This window comes from Vicia villosa, linkage group LG6 (assembly GCF_029867415.1).
Source record: "Vicia villosa cultivar HV-30 ecotype Madison, WI linkage group LG6, Vvil1.0, whole genome shotgun sequence".
Lineage (NCBI taxonomy): Eukaryota > Viridiplantae > Streptophyta > Magnoliopsida > Fabales > Fabaceae > Vicia > Vicia villosa.
In genome coordinates, this window is record NC_081185.1 from 75,643,705 (window position 1) to 75,661,545 (window position 17,841).

A 17,841-nucleotide genomic window follows, 5' to 3' on the forward strand; every position below is an offset into this window, starting at 1 on the left:
TTTTTCTTCTTCTTATAAATAAGGAAATATTTAGTCAATTTATTGGGGTAGATTTGTACGCCATCATCATAAAGAATGATATTTTTTGTGAATGAAATTGATAAGTTTAAAAACTTTGTAAAGAATTTGAAAATGATTTAGTAAGAACTTGTAGTGATAGGTAATATGTATGATTCTAGTTTATTTAATAATTTTTATAAACAACATTGAATTGTACATGAAACGACTGCTCCATATTCCCCTGAAATAAATGGTAAAGCAGAAACAAAGAATAGAACTCTTATTGAATTTTTTGTTGCAATTATGATGAATTCTGGTGCTGCACCTCACTAGTGGGGGGAAATTTTATTGACTGTTTGTTATGTCCTGAATAGAGTTCCCAAGTCAAAGAGTAATATATCTCCTTATGATATATTAAAGAAAAGACAACCAATCTTGTCTTATTTGAGAACTTGGGGATGTCTGGCTTATGTCAGAAATCCGGATCCGAAACGAGTTAAACTCGCTAATAGAGCATATGAATATGTATTCATTAGATATGTAACAAACAGTAAGGCATATAGGTTTTATGACCTAAATGCAAAAGCGATCATAGAATCAAATGATGTTGATTTCTATGAATATGAATTTCCCTTCAAATTGAGAAATAGTGGGGGCACTCAATCGAGTCACATTCTTGTGATAAGAAGCATAGAAAGCAACAAAAATGTAGAAATAGAACTTCGACGAAGTAAAAGAGTAAGAGTTTCTAAAGATTATGGGCCTGACTATGCGGCTTATAATGTAGAAGAAGATCCAATAAATCTTCAAGAAGCTTTGTCTTCTCTGGATGTAGACTCATGGCAAGAAGCTATTAATGATGAGATAGATTCTCTGGAATCTAACAAGACCTGGCACTTAGTAGACTTGGTTCCTGGTTGCAAACCAATCGGTTGTAAATGGGTTTTGAAAAAGAAACTAAAACATGATGGAACTATTGATAAATACAAGGCTTGTTGTAGCCATGGATTTTAGACAACGAGAAAATGTAGATTTCTTCGATACCTTCTCTCCTGTCACTAGAATAACATCCATTAGGGTACTTATTTCAATTGCTGCTATTTATAATTTAATAGTACACCAAATGGATGTTAAAACTGCTTTTTTAAATGGTGACTTAGAAGAAGAAATCTATATGGAACAACCAGAAGGGTTTGTGACCCATGAACAAGAAAAACAAGGTTTGTAAGTTAGACAAATCTTTGTATGGATTAAAGCAATCTCCTAAACAATGGCATGAAAAGTTTGATAACTTAATGATATCGAATGGGTATAAAGTGAATGAAAGTGACAAATGCGTTTATTACAAACTTGAGAATCGCATTTACACTATCATATGTCTATATGTAGACTATTTACTCATATTTGGATCAAACATTCAGACCATTAATGATGTGAAATCATTGTTGAGTAACAACTTTGATATGAAAGATCACGAGATTCTTGGTATAAAGATCACGAGACCCGTGCAAGAAATTTCTTAGGATCAATCACACTATGTGTAGAAGATCTTAAAGAAATATAAATACTTTGATTGTAAACCTGCATGCACACCTTATAATCCAAGTGTTAAACTGTTTAAGAACACTGGTGAAAGTGTGAGACAAACTGAATATGCGAGCATCATTGGCAGCCTTAGATAGGCCACTGATTGTATTGGACCCGACATTGTATATGTCGTAAGATTGTTATGCATATTTACGAGTAGACCGAGTAACAAGCACTGACAAGCTATTGAGCAAGTCATGAGGTACCTTAAAAGGACCGTATATCTCGGTCTACATTATCAGAAATTTCCTGTTGTACTTGAAGGATACAGTGATGCAGATTGGAATACCTTGTCAGGTGATTCCGAAGCTACTAGTGGCTATGTATTCAACATAGTTGGAGGAGCTGTATCTTGGAAATCAAATAAGCAGACTATCCTGGCTCAGTCCACGATGGAGTCTGAAATGATCGCATTAGCAAATGCTAGTGAAGAAGCAATTTTGTTAAGATGCTTGCTAGCTGAGATTCCCTTATGGGAAAAACCTATGTCAGTTGTGTTGATCCATTGCGATAGTACCGCGGCTATTGCAAAAATTGAGAACCGTTATTATAATGGTAAAAGACGTCAAATAAGAAGAAAGCACAATGCCTTTAGAGATTGTATCTCTAAAGGAGTTGTAAGAATGGATCATGTACGCACTGATGAAAACTTAGCAGATCCTTTGACGAAAGGATTAGCTAGAGAGAAAGTCCATAATACATCTAAAAAAAGATGGGACTAATGCCTATACAGAAATGAGTTGCTCATGATGGTAACCCGACCTAAATGACTGGAGATCCCAAGAAATAGGTTCAATGGGTAATAACAAGTTGTGAGTAATATGAGGTGATCATGCTAGAGTAAATAAAAGTAGCATGAATCCTGAAGTAATAAGAGGATGAGATAATAGAAACTCTTAATGAGATCTATACTTTGTATGAGGGAGTACCTAGGCTACATGAGTACTCTTGATAGACTCACCTATGTGATTGTGGAACTGAGGCCGGTTCCTATGGAATTTCGAGGCAGAATTCCTAGAGCCTTCACTAAACCGGGATACACGTGCAGGGCCATTAAAGCACGGGCTATTAGAATACACCTTAAGAAAAGGTTGTGTGCGAGTTTGATGTCTGAGATAGAGTTCAAGACAATTGTGTCACTCTTGTTGAATCGGAATCCTACTTGCTACGCAAAGGTTCAAGTCGTAGACACCTCTGCTTATGCACAATCTTAGAAACGTTTGACGTTATTTCTGAAACACTGTTTTAAATTCAAGTGGGGGATTGTTGGAACATTATGCATATATTCCAATATAGGGAGATGAATTGAAAAAGTTCATTAAGTGAAGTCCCACATTGTATATTAGTTGAAAAAACTTCTTAGTCCCACATTGCTTAGATTAGAAATCTTAGCTAGTTTACTTCATTATATAATGAAGTCACTTGTTTCATTCCAAAACACACCAAAAACTTAATTTGAGTTTTTCCTTCCTCACTCTCATAACTCTGCGTCTTTCGAATTGTCGAAGCGCCAACTTCTCCCTCTTTCTTTCTACTCGTTGAATTTTCCGAGTACCTTCTTGAATTCTCTTTAGAGAATAATGTTAATTTCTCCTCGTTTGAGTTGAGAAATTATAAGTATAATTTTTTCTTGGATTCTCTTTAGAGAATTATTGAAATTTCTCTTGGTTTGAGAAATTACTACGACTGGTCTTTATACCAGATACTAAGATGGTATTCATACCATATTTGAATGGTCCTAGTACCATTTGAGGGTGTATTTCTAGACCGATTATCTACCGTGCAAGTAGTAATCGTATAGTATAGAACTGGGCTGTTTTATCCTGGAGGCGTCGTGGTTATTAAGAGCTGCTTTGCATAATTTTGGCAGTACCGCGAAACGTCTTAAAGAAAGCGTACCGATCCGCGACTCGACCCGGTAATTTCTTTTGTGGCAAAGTTGTTAAAATCGTGATCCAACAAGAACTGTTGAGAATCAAGTGTGAGGAAGAAGCCCCACATTCGTTAAAAAAAAGAAAGAATGAACATTTTATAAGAGAGAACCCACACACCTATCACCTTAAAGTTTTAAGTGGAGATGTGGTGTGTCTCACAAATGTGTGTTCAAAGTTAAAATGCTCCCTCGTTGACCCCCTCGAGTTGCCTCCAACAAGAATGACGATGGACAATTCGGGATAACTTGTCACAAGTGAGTTAACATGGAGATAAAATTTGTTACTATGGGCTAATTAGCTATAGTTAATAAGGTTTGTCAATAAGATTTGTAGTACTTATAAGTACTAGTAATCAAGTAGCTATTGTTTTACTTATATTTATTACGGATGATTGAAATGTGAGAAAACTATCGCTTACGTTAGGTTATGTTTAGTCCATTAAGATTGATCAATAGCTTATTGGCTTATTGGGTTTATTCTCTCTCGATACTCCTTCGCTTGTTTCGTTCTCCATCTCTCCGATCTCCAGAGACAAGTCCGATGCGTCTTCAACAGTGACGACAACAAAACCAAAGGAGCTTTCGATCTTCAGGTAATAATGTGCGTGCTTTGGTCTCAGCATTTCAGATCAGATACTTTTCTTCTTCTTTTCGTATTCTCCAATGCGCGAACTCTGTATGATGTGGTTGTTATCGTTTGAAGATCGACGATGAGGACGAGTCATTCTGGCTGATTGATAATGATGTTGCATGTAGCCTCGCGAACGATTCCGAAGATCTTTGGAGTCAAAGATGGAGACGCAGTTACGGCAATGGTGCGGCTTCGGATCGCGAAGATTGAAACGTGCAGAAGTGATGTGAAAACGATTCAGTTTGATTCAATGAAGATGATGTTGGTGAAATAGTTGTTGAAGATTATCTATGATTGCAGGATTTGGAAAGATGAATTGAAGAAGCGAAGTGATGGTGGAGTGAAGATTTTTTCTGAATTTTCATTGGTGATGAGAAATAGAGATTTTTGACAAGAAGATGAAGTTGAAGTTTGGTGAATAGATGGCGAATCGTTGGTGAATTGGTGGTGAAATTGAAGAATTGGTCAAGATTTTTTGGTGGATTCAAGCTTGGGCATGAAGAGGATTTTGTGCAGGGCTGGAATTTTGTTGGATGCGTGAAGTGCCTATTTTTTTTTTAGGGTTAAATACATTTTTAGTACTTTAAATATGCGACCCTGCATTCTTATAAAATTATTATGCACCTAGTTTTAGTCTTGTGTATTTTAGAATTATTATTTTGCAAATTTGTTCATAATATTTTAAAAAGTTCCTGAAAAAAAAAAAGAAACTCAAAAATTAATTTCTAAGTTGAGATTTTCATTACTTTTTTCATTAGTTTTTGAAATTTGAAAAATTCATAAAAATTCTAAAACTTATTAAATAAATATTTTACAGTATTCTAAACATATATAAAAAAATTTATTCAAAAATTTAAAAATTAAAGGGTAAGTAAACAGTTTTTAAAATTTTGGAAAATAGCAGAGACTGAAATTGCATGCATAAAAATTTTAGAAGGACCATTCATTAAAGAAAAATTTTATAAAGACTAAAAATGCAGAATACGTATTTATAAGGACTAAAAACGTATTTAACCTTTTTTTTTAATGATTGAGGAGAGTCCCTTACGTTTTGCAACATGGGCTACTGATGCCTAAATTGTAATTGTGACAATTTAAATGTATTTAAATGAACTTTCCCTTTCAAGTATTTTTTTTTTTTTTAACTTTCATACTTTTCCTATTTTTTTAATGAATCTTGCATACACATGTTACAATGAGTCTTGAAGGAATTTTGTGATGAATCCGGAAAGAAATTTGAATGGACTGTATTTGAATTAGATGATGATGATACTTGAATGACCACTTCACACTTCTGATACAATTAAATTTTCTAACCCAAACCAATCCGGCATGACATATAACAAATGATAAGGATGAGAACCAAAACAATTTCCTTTCTCATGCCATGGCTCACGTCTTGTTTTGACAAAATTTTCTTCGATTGATAACCCTAGACACACCTTGATGAAAAAGGATATTTGAACTTGAGATGACAATAATTTTGGATGAACTTTGAACAACACTCATGGATCTTATCTTGAATTAAATTCTCGATGAGTCAAATGTCTTGAATGAAATTTGAATAATAGAATCAATTAGAACATCAAATTAAATTCATCCCAAAATCATTGGGACCCTAATTCAATCTCAATTCCTTAATTCAAACCAAACTTGTACGATAAGCCACCAATAAATTGAAAGTATAATGGTGCCTTGAACACAATGCTCTCTTTAAGCTCATAACCTTGTACCATGACTCATTCTTCTACAATTCAACCCACAAGCCCTTTGACTTAATGATCTCGAAACAATGGAAACTCTATAATTTTCTCTTGGTTTTTTTTAGTGACGAAATAAACGTCCACCATAACTTATAGCACAGACGAGGGGGCAAATTTTGGGATGCAACACCTTTATTTTTTTCGTCATCTGTATTACCACACATACCATTTTTTTGGCATTTGAAAGAAGTTTTTCCTATCATGAGAAAAAAATTGAAAGAATATGTTTATGCTTCTTAAGTTTATCCTATTATTTCGACAACTTCCTCTAAATTTTCTTGTGAAGTTAGTGTTGAGAGAGTTCCATAACATGGGTCCTCCGTTAGATTGGGGTGTTTTGACCCTTGAGGAAGGTTAAAACGAATTGTAGTAAGTATGGTGGATGTGTCATTCTTTGATATGAGTGCACCTTTTTAATCCTGAGTCTTGGTCTCCCTTCATTAGTTTCAAGATATAAGTTTTGAACCATCTAATGATCGCTCTTTCCTAGCTAGACCATATAGGTGTACATTAAAGTGTTGGGATGATCCTGTTATTTCGACAACTGAATCTAAATTTTCTTATGAAGATAGTCTTGAGAGAGTGTTCCTTGACGTGGGTCTTTCTTTAGACTAGGGTGTACTAACCCCTGAGGAAGATAAAATGATTTGTGGCGAGAATGGCAGGTGTGCCATTCCTTTCTACGAGTGTTCCTTTTTATCTAAAGTCTTTGTTTATACTAAATTATACACACTTATAAATTTAGTATTAATTTTTTGAAATATAATAGTTATAAATATATATATATTTATATAATATATATATAAATTAGGGTTAAATATGTTTTTAATCCCTATAAAATTACCAAAAACTACTTTTATTCCCTATTAAAAAAAAGCCGACTTTTAGTCCTTATAAAATTACTTTTGCACTCACTTTTAGTCCCTGTAGAGGGACTAAAAGTGAGTGCAAAAGTGATTTTATAGGGACTAAAAGTCAACATTTTTTTTATAGGGACTAAAAACCAAAATTGAGATATTTATAAGGACCAAAAACTTATTTAACCCTATAAATTAATATTTATATTTGAAATTCTAGCACTTACAACAGATGTCATGACAAATGTTCTAACAACACATAATATCAACACAGATGTTACACCTCAGAAAGATAAAGAACAACACTCAACTTTTTTGCTTAAAATCTTCAAGAGTGAGAACACACGTCCACCTCAATCTATCAAAAGATACATGAGCGACACAAAGAAACAGAAAACACGAAGAGCTTGAGAGACTTTCAAAACAACAACCCTTATGCACTCACGATTTTCCTTACTAGAAAGCTTGGCAAACTAGGTTTCCCAAGTTCCTTTTTATAGATACTTGGAGAATAGGCTTGGACTTTAATCCGAATCTAATCTTCTCTTTTATGAAAATAACTGCGAGATCTCTTCACAAATTAGGAACTAATCAAATCAAATTATAGTTTTCCAAAATAAATCTCTAAGATTCTTTTTCTAAAAATAGAGACTAATTTACATTTGTCCTAAACATCCCTTAATTCCATGCGCCTGTAATGATTATTTGAATATTCCAGATTCTCATATTTTTCAATCAATTCTTTCAAGATTTATAAAATAGTCTGAACTGTCAGGATATTCTAGTGTAGAATGTCACAACATTTGGCAAAAACTCTGTCCAAACACATAACTGCAGAACCTGTTATGACAACAAAATAGGATGGTACAACATCAGTTAAGAATCATGTTTTAGCAAAACCACGCCAATACAAAAACAATGGAACTAACAATATATATATATATATATATATATATATATATATATATATATATATATATATATATATATATATATATATATATATATATATATATATATATATATATATGAGGAGGGATATTCTTACTCCAAGAGTAAGTTATCAAGACTTACTCCTCATCATGACCATAGATTATTTTCAATCTAATGGTTAAAATTAATAAGTAATTAAATATGGAGAGAGAAAAATAATACTCATTAATTTTAACCATTAGATTGAGAAGAATCAATGGTACGATGAGGAGTAAGTCTTGATAACTTACTCTTGGAGTAAAAATATCCCTCCACTATATATATATATATATATATATATATATATATATATATATATATATATATATATATATATATATATATATATATATATATATATATATATATATATATATATATATATATATATATATATATATATATATATATATATATATATTATTGAAAAGTAAGTAATAAACATAAAACTCATTTTATTATGAGAATATTTATGTAATTTTAGAAATATACATCCATAAATTGATAAATTCATTCGCTCTAGCCAGTGTGTATGATGAATTCTTGTCTCAACAGCAAGAAGAAAGATTTTGTGAACACTTTCCTAGCAAACATCTCATCACTGCACACTATTCTTCAACGAAAATTTGAATTTTGCATTGTCTTCGTTCAAGTTAATTTGTAGAATCTCATACACAACTAACTAGAACATATGTTCCTGAAGTTGGAGGATGTTTTACTCAAATCTCATTAATGATGATGTGGTGATCAAGCCAGAAGTATGTAAGCCTGAAATTTCTCCTTCTTTGGGAGAATTTGTTGTTGTCTGATATCTTCCCAGTTTTGATCTCTATAGATTTCTCCTCACAGCGGCCAGCAGGATATGGACTCCTGGTATTTTTTTTTTCAATAAGCAATGGAATTAAAGGGAGCAAAAGGGATGCTCCACCCCTATACAAAAGGATTACAAGGCAAAACACAAAAGAGGTTGAACATTCCAACCATAAAAATTACATAACGGCGCCTTCTTATAAAAAGCACATAACTAATTCCAAGAATTGCTAACAATCTCCGACATGCACTCTATAAAACTAAAGGCTTCGTCTTTAAATATGATAGCATTCCGTTTAATCCACAATATCCAAGACGACGCAAGCCAAACAACCGACAAAATAGCTTTCTTTGAAGGACAAATAATCTTTTCACAATTATAGAAAAAATAAATAAAGTCCTCAAAAGACAAGAGATCTCCTACACCAAGCCACATAAACACCCGACGCCATGCACGACGCGACACTTCACACTCCGAAAAAAGATGCACACTAGTTTCTTCCTCCATCGAACACAGGACACATAAAGAATTACTACCATCAAGCACAATGCCTCGACTCACCAAAAGATCTCTAGTAGGAAGGCGGTTGTGTAGAAGTATCCAACAAAAGAATAGGATTTTAGATGGTACCTTGACTTTCCAAATTCGAGAGAGAGCCCGAACCTTATCCGCATTCACCGCCGGACCCGATAGCTTTGCTTTGAAAAAGTCATAACAGGATTTTACTGAAAATGACCCATCCGTAGTCAATTTCCAGCAAAAAGAATCCTGTGCATCAATAAGCGGATCCCGATTATGCAGCCCCTCCATAATGTCCGCCCATTCAAGCCGCAGCTCAGAATCGCCCGCTGCAGCCGTTTCAGCCGTAGCAGGCCCGCCGTTGAAGCCTCCCTGCGTTTCCCTCTGCACTGTCCCAGTCCCCCTGTCTCCTGCAAACACGACATCGGACCTGTTCGAAGCACCAGCCAGCATGGCAGCGTCACTGCCAGCCACAAACAGAGGTAACAGAGACCAATTCCACATGCTATTTTCATAAAAACCTGCAGCAGCTACATTCATAATATGGTTATCAGCCATAGCAAAAAGAGAAGGACGTCGTTCCATTAAAGAGCGCTCTCCTAACCAACACGCATACCATAAGGGCGTCGACTCCCCACTTCTCACACTAACACGAACCGCACTAGAGAAATTATCCAAAAGAATATTAGAATAATTGTCCGACGTTAATAAATCTCGCCACCATATAGAATCTTTTTTTGTTCACCACCGATAAATCTCCAACCAAAGCCTTGAGTTTAATGTTACCATACCTTACTTCCAAAAGATCTCGCCAAACCGCCTTGTTATCCGAAAGAATACGTCATTTCCATTTACTAAGCAAGGCTACATTCATAATCTCCATATTTTTAACACCCAAACCACCTTCATCTCGATGCTTACAAACCGTATCCCAAGACACCCAATTGATACAACGTTTAGGGGTATTTGTCTCATTCACTATGCGCATTCTCATCCTAACGAAATTCAATATTGGCAAGTACAAAAAAACTAATGTGATAATGACATGGATACTAGCCAACAATATTGAAACCAATTATGCTAGTAGAGTAATCTACCACTTGATTAAATGACTAGGGAAGGGAAATGCTTGCTGACTTCATAATTCCTTTTCCTCTCGGGCTTTTTGAGATGATAACACTCGGTAGTTTTTCCTTGTTTGCTTGTTGTTTATTTCTTTTCACTTTTTTTCTTGCTTTTATATCTTTCATTTGTAATGAAGTTAATGGAAACACAAGAAAAATGGGTTTGAATTGGGTTTCATTTAAAGTTTTTTATAAACTAAGACAACACAAACAAGGCATACGGAATAAAAATAATGACACAATATTTTTATCCTGATTCACAGTTAACGAAGCTACTCCAATCCACCCGTCAAGATGATTTTGCCTTAGCAATAAGGACTTAATTCACTATAATCAAACTGATGACAAACCACAAAGACTACTCTTCAATGGCTTCTTGAGAAATTCTGACTATACCCTGAACTTTCAAGGAACACAATTAACTTACAAGTTGAAATACAAGGAATATGTTTACAAGATGCTTCTTAAAAGCAGATTACATAGATGAAATACAAATGAACACAACAGTGTTTAAGCAAGTTAATGAACAAAAGTTCGTCGCAATTTACAACTTTACAAAAGAACAGTGTTTCAACATATTCAAAATTCCGTTCGTCCGTTATTCTTTTCAATAGTTATTGCAATCTTCTATGTCTTCATTATATAAGCATCAAAAGATCCGTTGAAGAGTGAAGATGGAATTGCAAAATTTATTAGTTGTATTTTGCACAACTGTTAGCAAAGACTTGTAGACAATATTGTACAACAGTATAGTCCTTGCATCGTAAAACATGCATAGTGGGAGGAATGTATGATTTATATAATGTACTATTTGTCTCCCATCACACGATCTTATCTTCTAATCTTTAGAGGCTTCAGAATGTGAATAAATGAAACATGTTTAGAAGGATCAATTGCTGAATCAAAGTCTTTAGAACCTTGTCTTCAAAATCTTTAAAACTTGTTCTCCAGAATCTTGTCTTCAGAGCTTGGTCTTCATAACTTGTGTCAAAATGTAAGAGCTTGAGATTCTTCATAAGCGCTCTTATCATAGTCATAGTCATAAGATAATTGATGTGCTTTCTAATAGAAGCATCGTCAAAGAGCGTTCCAACACTTGACTTGTCTTTGTAAAGCGCATGTTAGAATTCTTTATGGTCAGAGTGTGTTGATTCCAGAAACTTATGACGTCACACCAAATTATCAGAGTCATAACCTATAAGCAAATACTACACACTACAAGAAACCACCAAAGTACAAAATTGTTCTTAAAGATACCACGCATTGTTATCATCAAAACTAAAGGCCACATGCAGAACCAAATCGTGTTCTTACATTTAACTTTTTCATTTATGAATAATTATTAATCTTTGTCCTTTACTACTTAAGTTGGTTGCTTCCAAATATGAAAATTTCATATGTGATATATGTGCTTGTGCTATTTTGGTTATGGCATGCGAAACAAGGTGACAGAAATGTAACTGCTTATTACAATGAGTTGTTGACATTGTGGCAAGAGTTCGATCTCTGTAATGATAACAATTGGAGGTGTACAGAAGATAGTGTTCTATTTCTCAAGAGTCAAGAAAATGATTGTGTTTTCATGTTTCTCGTTGGCCTTAATAAAGACTGTGATGAGGAAAGAGGTAAAGTTTTAGGAAAAATACCAATTCCAAAAAATGTACAGGTTGCTCTAGAAAATCCAAAGTGGAGGGAAGTTGTACTCGAGGAGATGAGAGCTCTTGAAAAGAACAAACTTTGAGTGTTATGACTCTACGAGATGTCAAGAAGACCGTTATATGCAAATGGGTGTTTATTGTGAAGTATAATTCATATGGGTCAATTGAAAGGTACAAGGCTCGCTTGGTGGCTAAACGCTTTACTCAGACATATGGTATATATTACTTAGAGACATTTGCTCGTGTTGTAAAATTGAACATTGTCAGAATTCTGTTATCTCTTGCTGCTAAATTGGATTGACACCTACATCAGTTAGATGTTAAGAATTCCTTTCTCAAAGGTGACCTAGAAGAATGGTATTATGGTTTCACAACAGAAATATATTCTAGACTTATTGAAAGAAACAGGAATGCATGGATGTCGTCCTACAAATACTCTATGGAACCTAATGTTAAACTTTGGGGAGAAGGTAATGTTCCTGTTACACTGGAAGATATCAGAGATTGATTGAGAAACTGATTTATTTGTCACACACTCGACATGATATTGCTTTCTCAGTTAGTGTAGTAAGTCAGCTTATGCATTATCTTTTCGAGAAACATCTTGAGGCTGTCAATAGGATACTGAGATATTTAAAGGAAATTGGAAAAGACTTATTTTTTAAGAAGAAATGTGTCTATCTTCACCAATAGTGATTGAGCAGATTCAGTCACAGATAGAAGATCAACCTTTGGATATTATACCTATGGTTGGGGTAATCTTGTGACACGGAGGAGCAAGAAACAAGGAGTTGTAGCAAGAAGTAGTGTAAAAGTCAAATTTAGAGCTATGTCTCAAGGTATTTGTGTAGAATTATAGTTCCTTAGAGTCCTAGAAGAAAGCTTCCATTGAAATTATACTCTAACAACTCAGTTCAACATGACAGAACCAAGCATACTGAGATTGATCGACACTTCACTAAGGAGAAGTTAGATGCTGGAATCATATGTTTACCTTTTGTGACTTCTAGTCAGCAAACTGCGGATATCTTGACTAAAAGTTTGACAAGACCTGCCTTTAAGCATTTGATGACAAGTTGGTCATGATAGGTATCTATGCACCAACTTGAGAGGGGTGGGGTGTTCAGAAATATTTCATTTCCCAATTTTACTAATTCTATTTATTCTCCTTTACTTTCCTTTATTCTCCATTAAGGAGAGAATTAGTTGTAATTTATAGTATTCCCACTATATAAACCATTTTGAGGTTGAGAAATAAAACACAACAGCTTTTTACCATTCTCTTCAATATGATTATTAGTCGAATTATTAAGAGAAAACTCCAGAAGTATTATGCTGAACTTTTATAAATTTATTATGCATTCTGTCTAAAACTCCAGAAGTATTTGTTTATGTTATTTCAGATCATATCTTAGAGGCTAGTAATTATATTAAGGGCAAAACTCTCAAAGACTAAAACTAATGTTGATTCACTAAGATCGAAATTTAACGGATGTGCTAAACCGTGGTAATTACTAATTAGTAAAACTTTCAAGCATGGGCTGTGACTCTTGTAATTGTATCACCTCTTGAGAAGAAAATTAAAAGGGTAATGCTAACTTGTGCCCCAAGGGCACATGTTAAGAAAATATAAATGGAATGTTTGTATTGAAAAAGTAAATAAATAAATTAACTATGAACTTTTAATCAAATTAATACATAATTTTCAAACACAAAGTTTCTATATCCAACACAAACATTCCATTTATAGATTTCTAAACATGTGCCCTTGGGGCACAAGTTAGCATTACCCAAATTAAAATACATTTAAGATATGGTTTAATTTCCTATCAAGGGTCACATGTACATCTGCTCACAATGAGCACTATAAATGTCAGCTTATTCTTGGGCTTCGGCCCTTCTTGTAATAAAAAAAACAAAAAAAAAAAGTCAGCTTATTCTGAAACGTATAAGTTAAACTAATGCAGAAAGGTACTGATATATTTGAAGATGAAAATCACCATCATCGAGCTCAGTCCTATTTTTTATTCACTCAAACTATGAGAAAAGCCATTGGTTTTAAGTAGAAGATTTGCAATATATTTAAATTTTCATATGCATAAATGAATACCATATCATCTCCAATTCATAAATCAGTAATTTCAAAATAATTGCAGTATCCCCATATCTGCTATCAGAAGGGGGCTGGACCCACTTGATGCCAGAACTGATCTCTGAATCAGACTATACCGGTGGTGCTAAGCCAAAAATAAATAAAATAACTGTAGAATCATTTTAATTTCAACAAGAAAAAACTTGTTCAAAATACTAATAAGTTATATGATCTATTTGGAGTTTAATTCTAAATTGCATATAGCTGCCATGTCCAAAATCAATATCCCTACAATGGTTTCCTTCCAATGAGTCAAAAAATTAGATGAAATTAACTTGCAATGTGAAATTTACAGCATGCCATCATTTTTTTTCAACCTGTTTTTCTGAAATCAAAAGGAAAAGAAAAGAGAAGTTAAAGCTAAATAGAAATTTCTTCCATCATTGCTCTTTTTTATATCAAGAACCATAATGATTTCAGTGATGGAACTAAAAAAAAAATGCATGATCTTCCTATTTAACAAGATATGAGATAAAGAAAATTAAAGCATTAATGTTATAGGTTTGGTGTTGCAAGGGGAAAATGCGTCAAACCATTTTATTACAAACCGTATAAGTATATATTTTACATTTTTACAGCATTTATCTTTCACAAAACCAACTCATGTTAACGATAAAGCAGTGCCCAAAGCATCTTAGTTGGGGCAAGAGACACAATGTTATAAGTTCAGAACAATTGAGACCACGGCTGAACCTTTCACAAATAACCACATACTTGTTCTCAATTGCAATCATCCACTATACAACTTTCCATTTAGATCTATGTCTTTCTAATGTGCCAGGGAAAAACAATAAAACACTATGAAAAGGTAGACAAAAAGGATTCCTTTGAAAATATAACTGTATTTAGTCTTTGTTCATGCTTCTGTTTAAAAGAATAACGAAGGTATATTCCTGGCAAACATGAGGGACAAATTTACACATGTTCCCCTCCTACCCAATGATTATACATCAAATTATAGTTTAACATATCATTGCTCATAAAATGCATTGACATGCATATGAAGTCACAAACAAGTAAAACTGAATATAACTAAGCAGGCACTGCATACATAAATTAAGAATCATTTTCTATGGACTTGTGCACTGAGACAAAATCATTTTCTATCGACTTGTGCACTGAAACAAAGGTTATGAAATGAAAGTTCAAATTGAAACAACCAAATCTAGCAGTTGCGTGGTAGAAGCTAATTAAGTGACAAGAAGGATAGAGTAACTACTACTTACATTGAAAGGCTAACAAATTGTAACTTTACATGTTGCAGAGGCCCTTGGGAATGAGGATATTAGTCTTGTTATTCTAGCACGTCCAACTTTCCTTATTTTCATGGTTTGTAAAACTTCTGCATTCCTCAAAATATATCTTACTAGCAGAATCTCACCTTGAAGGCCTAAGAAGTTGAATAGATTGCATGTTGTAAGGTGTAATGAAAGGCATTGCGGAACAACATCCGGGTCTACCCAATCTTCTTTGTCATCTCTGTCAACTCTTCTAGTCCATATTTCCTCCTTGTCTACTTCGGCCTATTAATAATGGACATCAAAAAAACATAAAGTGTGTATTAAAATCCCACACTAGATGAGGCAAAAAATTAATAGACAAATAATATATGATCCTTAACAAACCTGAGCAATGTGAAGCTTTTGAAGTTTAGGGCAGTGGTTGAGAAGTTTTACTAATAACTGCCAACTATAACTAAAAGAAATAAGCTCAAGTTGGGTCAAATCATGAAAAGTAGGAATCAATTCATTCCAGGAAGGTCGCTAGTTCAAACATGTAGAAAAAACATTGTTAGGAACGGGAGAAAAAATTGTCACAGAGAAAGCTAAAAGGAAAACAGAATACATGTCTAACAAACCTGATGGATTTTAAGGCGCAGAGAATGTGTGTTGTGAACTGTTTTCAACAGAAAATACCAAAGAATCCAATCAATATCAGCTCTGGTCAAGTTGGTCAAGCAAAAGTTGTTCCACTCGCTACAAGTTAGAGTCGTTAGAGATTCATTAGAACTAAATTCCACCTCGAATATTCTTAAATCCTCGAGAATTGGACATCCAGATAGAAACACGGTAAAGTCTCCAAGTTTAGATAACCAAATATCTTCCAAATGAAGGGTTTTGAGAGAAGGAAGTAGAACGGAAGAATCTGAAAAACCCTCTTTCACGCTGAAACTAAAAAGCTTGAGAACCACAAGTGTTTTGCAAGTGAGAATGGTGATGGGCAATTTGGGAAGTAACAGTGCTTTGAGATGGAGATAAAGGTACTCAACTCTTTGTTGTATGGCAAACTTGATCCATTTGGTTATAGTGATCATGGGGCATCGATTAAGATGTATGTATGTAACGTCAAGATGGAAAGTCTTAATGGGAAGCCTGACATCTCGCGAAACCAAAACAGAGTATACAAAATCGTTAAACTTAGAAGTTGTGATTCCTTTTGTAAGTTTCTGTTGGAAGCGCAGAGTGGGAACTGAGAGCCATAGAGGGTTCCACCTCTTTGAAAGAATGCTTGTAGCGACAGATTGTCTGGTTTGGAGAAAAGAGAGAATGTGGCAGAGAATCGCGTCTGGTAAATTGCTTATTACATCCGCCATTGAAAATTTCCGCTGCAGGAAGATGGAGAAAAAAGTGCAGAGCAATTTTGTTGGTAGACTCACTTAAATGTTGGGAATTGATTTAGTGGAGGGATGCAAATCGTCTCCTTTTTTCTCTCTGCTGTCATCCCTAATCTAGACCTTTGATATCTTTAAAATACAACTTTTTTATTTTTATTTGTATTTTTATCCACAATGAAATATTTTGGCCCTTAGATATAAGGCATGATGGGAGTAGGGATGGCAATGGGCAGGGTTTGGGCAGGGTACTATAGTATCCGTTCCCATATCCGCAGTTGAAAAAAATCCCCGTACCCGAACCCAAACCCGCTTGGGTATCAATATTCATGTCTGTACCCGTATCCTGTGGGTACCTCAATGCCCATCCCCGTACCCATTTACCCGCATTTATAGTAAAATTAAATCGTTTAATTACAAAATATCATATAATTTAAGTCTTTTTAACAATATTAAAAAAATTATGTATGTTATTGTTGAGTTAAGAAACAAATAAACACTTTTATTAAAATGTATAATGATTTAATAGTGATATATTTTTTAAAAAAATTTAGAATCATGTATTTTTATATAATAATATAAATGACATTATAGAAATATGTAGTGTGGGTATGGGGCGGGTTGGGTAGTAAGGTACCCGTGCCCGCACCCATACCCGCATATTTTAATGGGCAATTACCCGTGCCCGTGCCCATACCCATTTTTATGGGTATTTACCCTACCCGATATGGAGTTTTTTGTGGGTACCCATTGGAGATGGGCCAAATTGCCATCCCTAGATGGGAGCAGAATTTCAAAGAGCAAGAGATGATTCCTGCGCTTTAGTGGAAGGAGACTTATCCGAACTTGACCTGAATTTAATTGGAAAATTTATTTTGCAAATTTGTTTGCGAAATTGTTTTGACATTGTAATTTTCTTAGGCAATGTTATATTAAAATAAACTCAAATAAGTTAAAGCAGTGTTTTAAAAACCGGACCGATCATCAAATCGGTGAGAGTACTGGGTTACTGGTTTATCGGTTGAACCATTGGGTCATTGGTCGAACCGCACGACCAAACCGGATTAAACCGAATAACTCGATTGAATAGATCTGTCATTATATAGGTATAAAACCGGTCGAACCGGATGATTCAGTCTCTAAAAAATTATAACTAGCTTTTAAATTTTTTAAAAATATCATATCATAAATTCACAATTTCATAACTTAAATTCAACTTTTAA

The 17,841-nt window shown here is 34.1% G+C and overlaps 1 protein-coding gene across 1 annotated transcript; it reads right to left on the reverse strand.

Annotated features, from left to right (window-relative positions):
* Nucleotides 1-13,737: 13,737 nt before the first annotated feature.
* Nucleotides 13,738-16,707, reverse strand: LOC131611677 (F-box/FBD/LRR-repeat protein At4g26340-like). Its single transcript, XM_058883598.1, has 4 exons — nt 15,866-16,707; nt 15,633-15,770; nt 15,234-15,530; nt 13,738-14,332 (listed from the first exon to the last, which is right to left on the reverse strand). The coding sequence occupies exons 1-3, from the start codon at nt 16,598-16,600 to the stop codon at nt 15,243-15,245; spliced, it is 1,161 nt and encodes a 386-aa protein (XP_058739581.1). The 5' UTR covers nt 16,601-16,707; the 3' UTR covers nt 13,738-14,332; nt 15,234-15,242.
* Nucleotides 16,708-17,841: the final 1,134 nt, after the last annotated feature.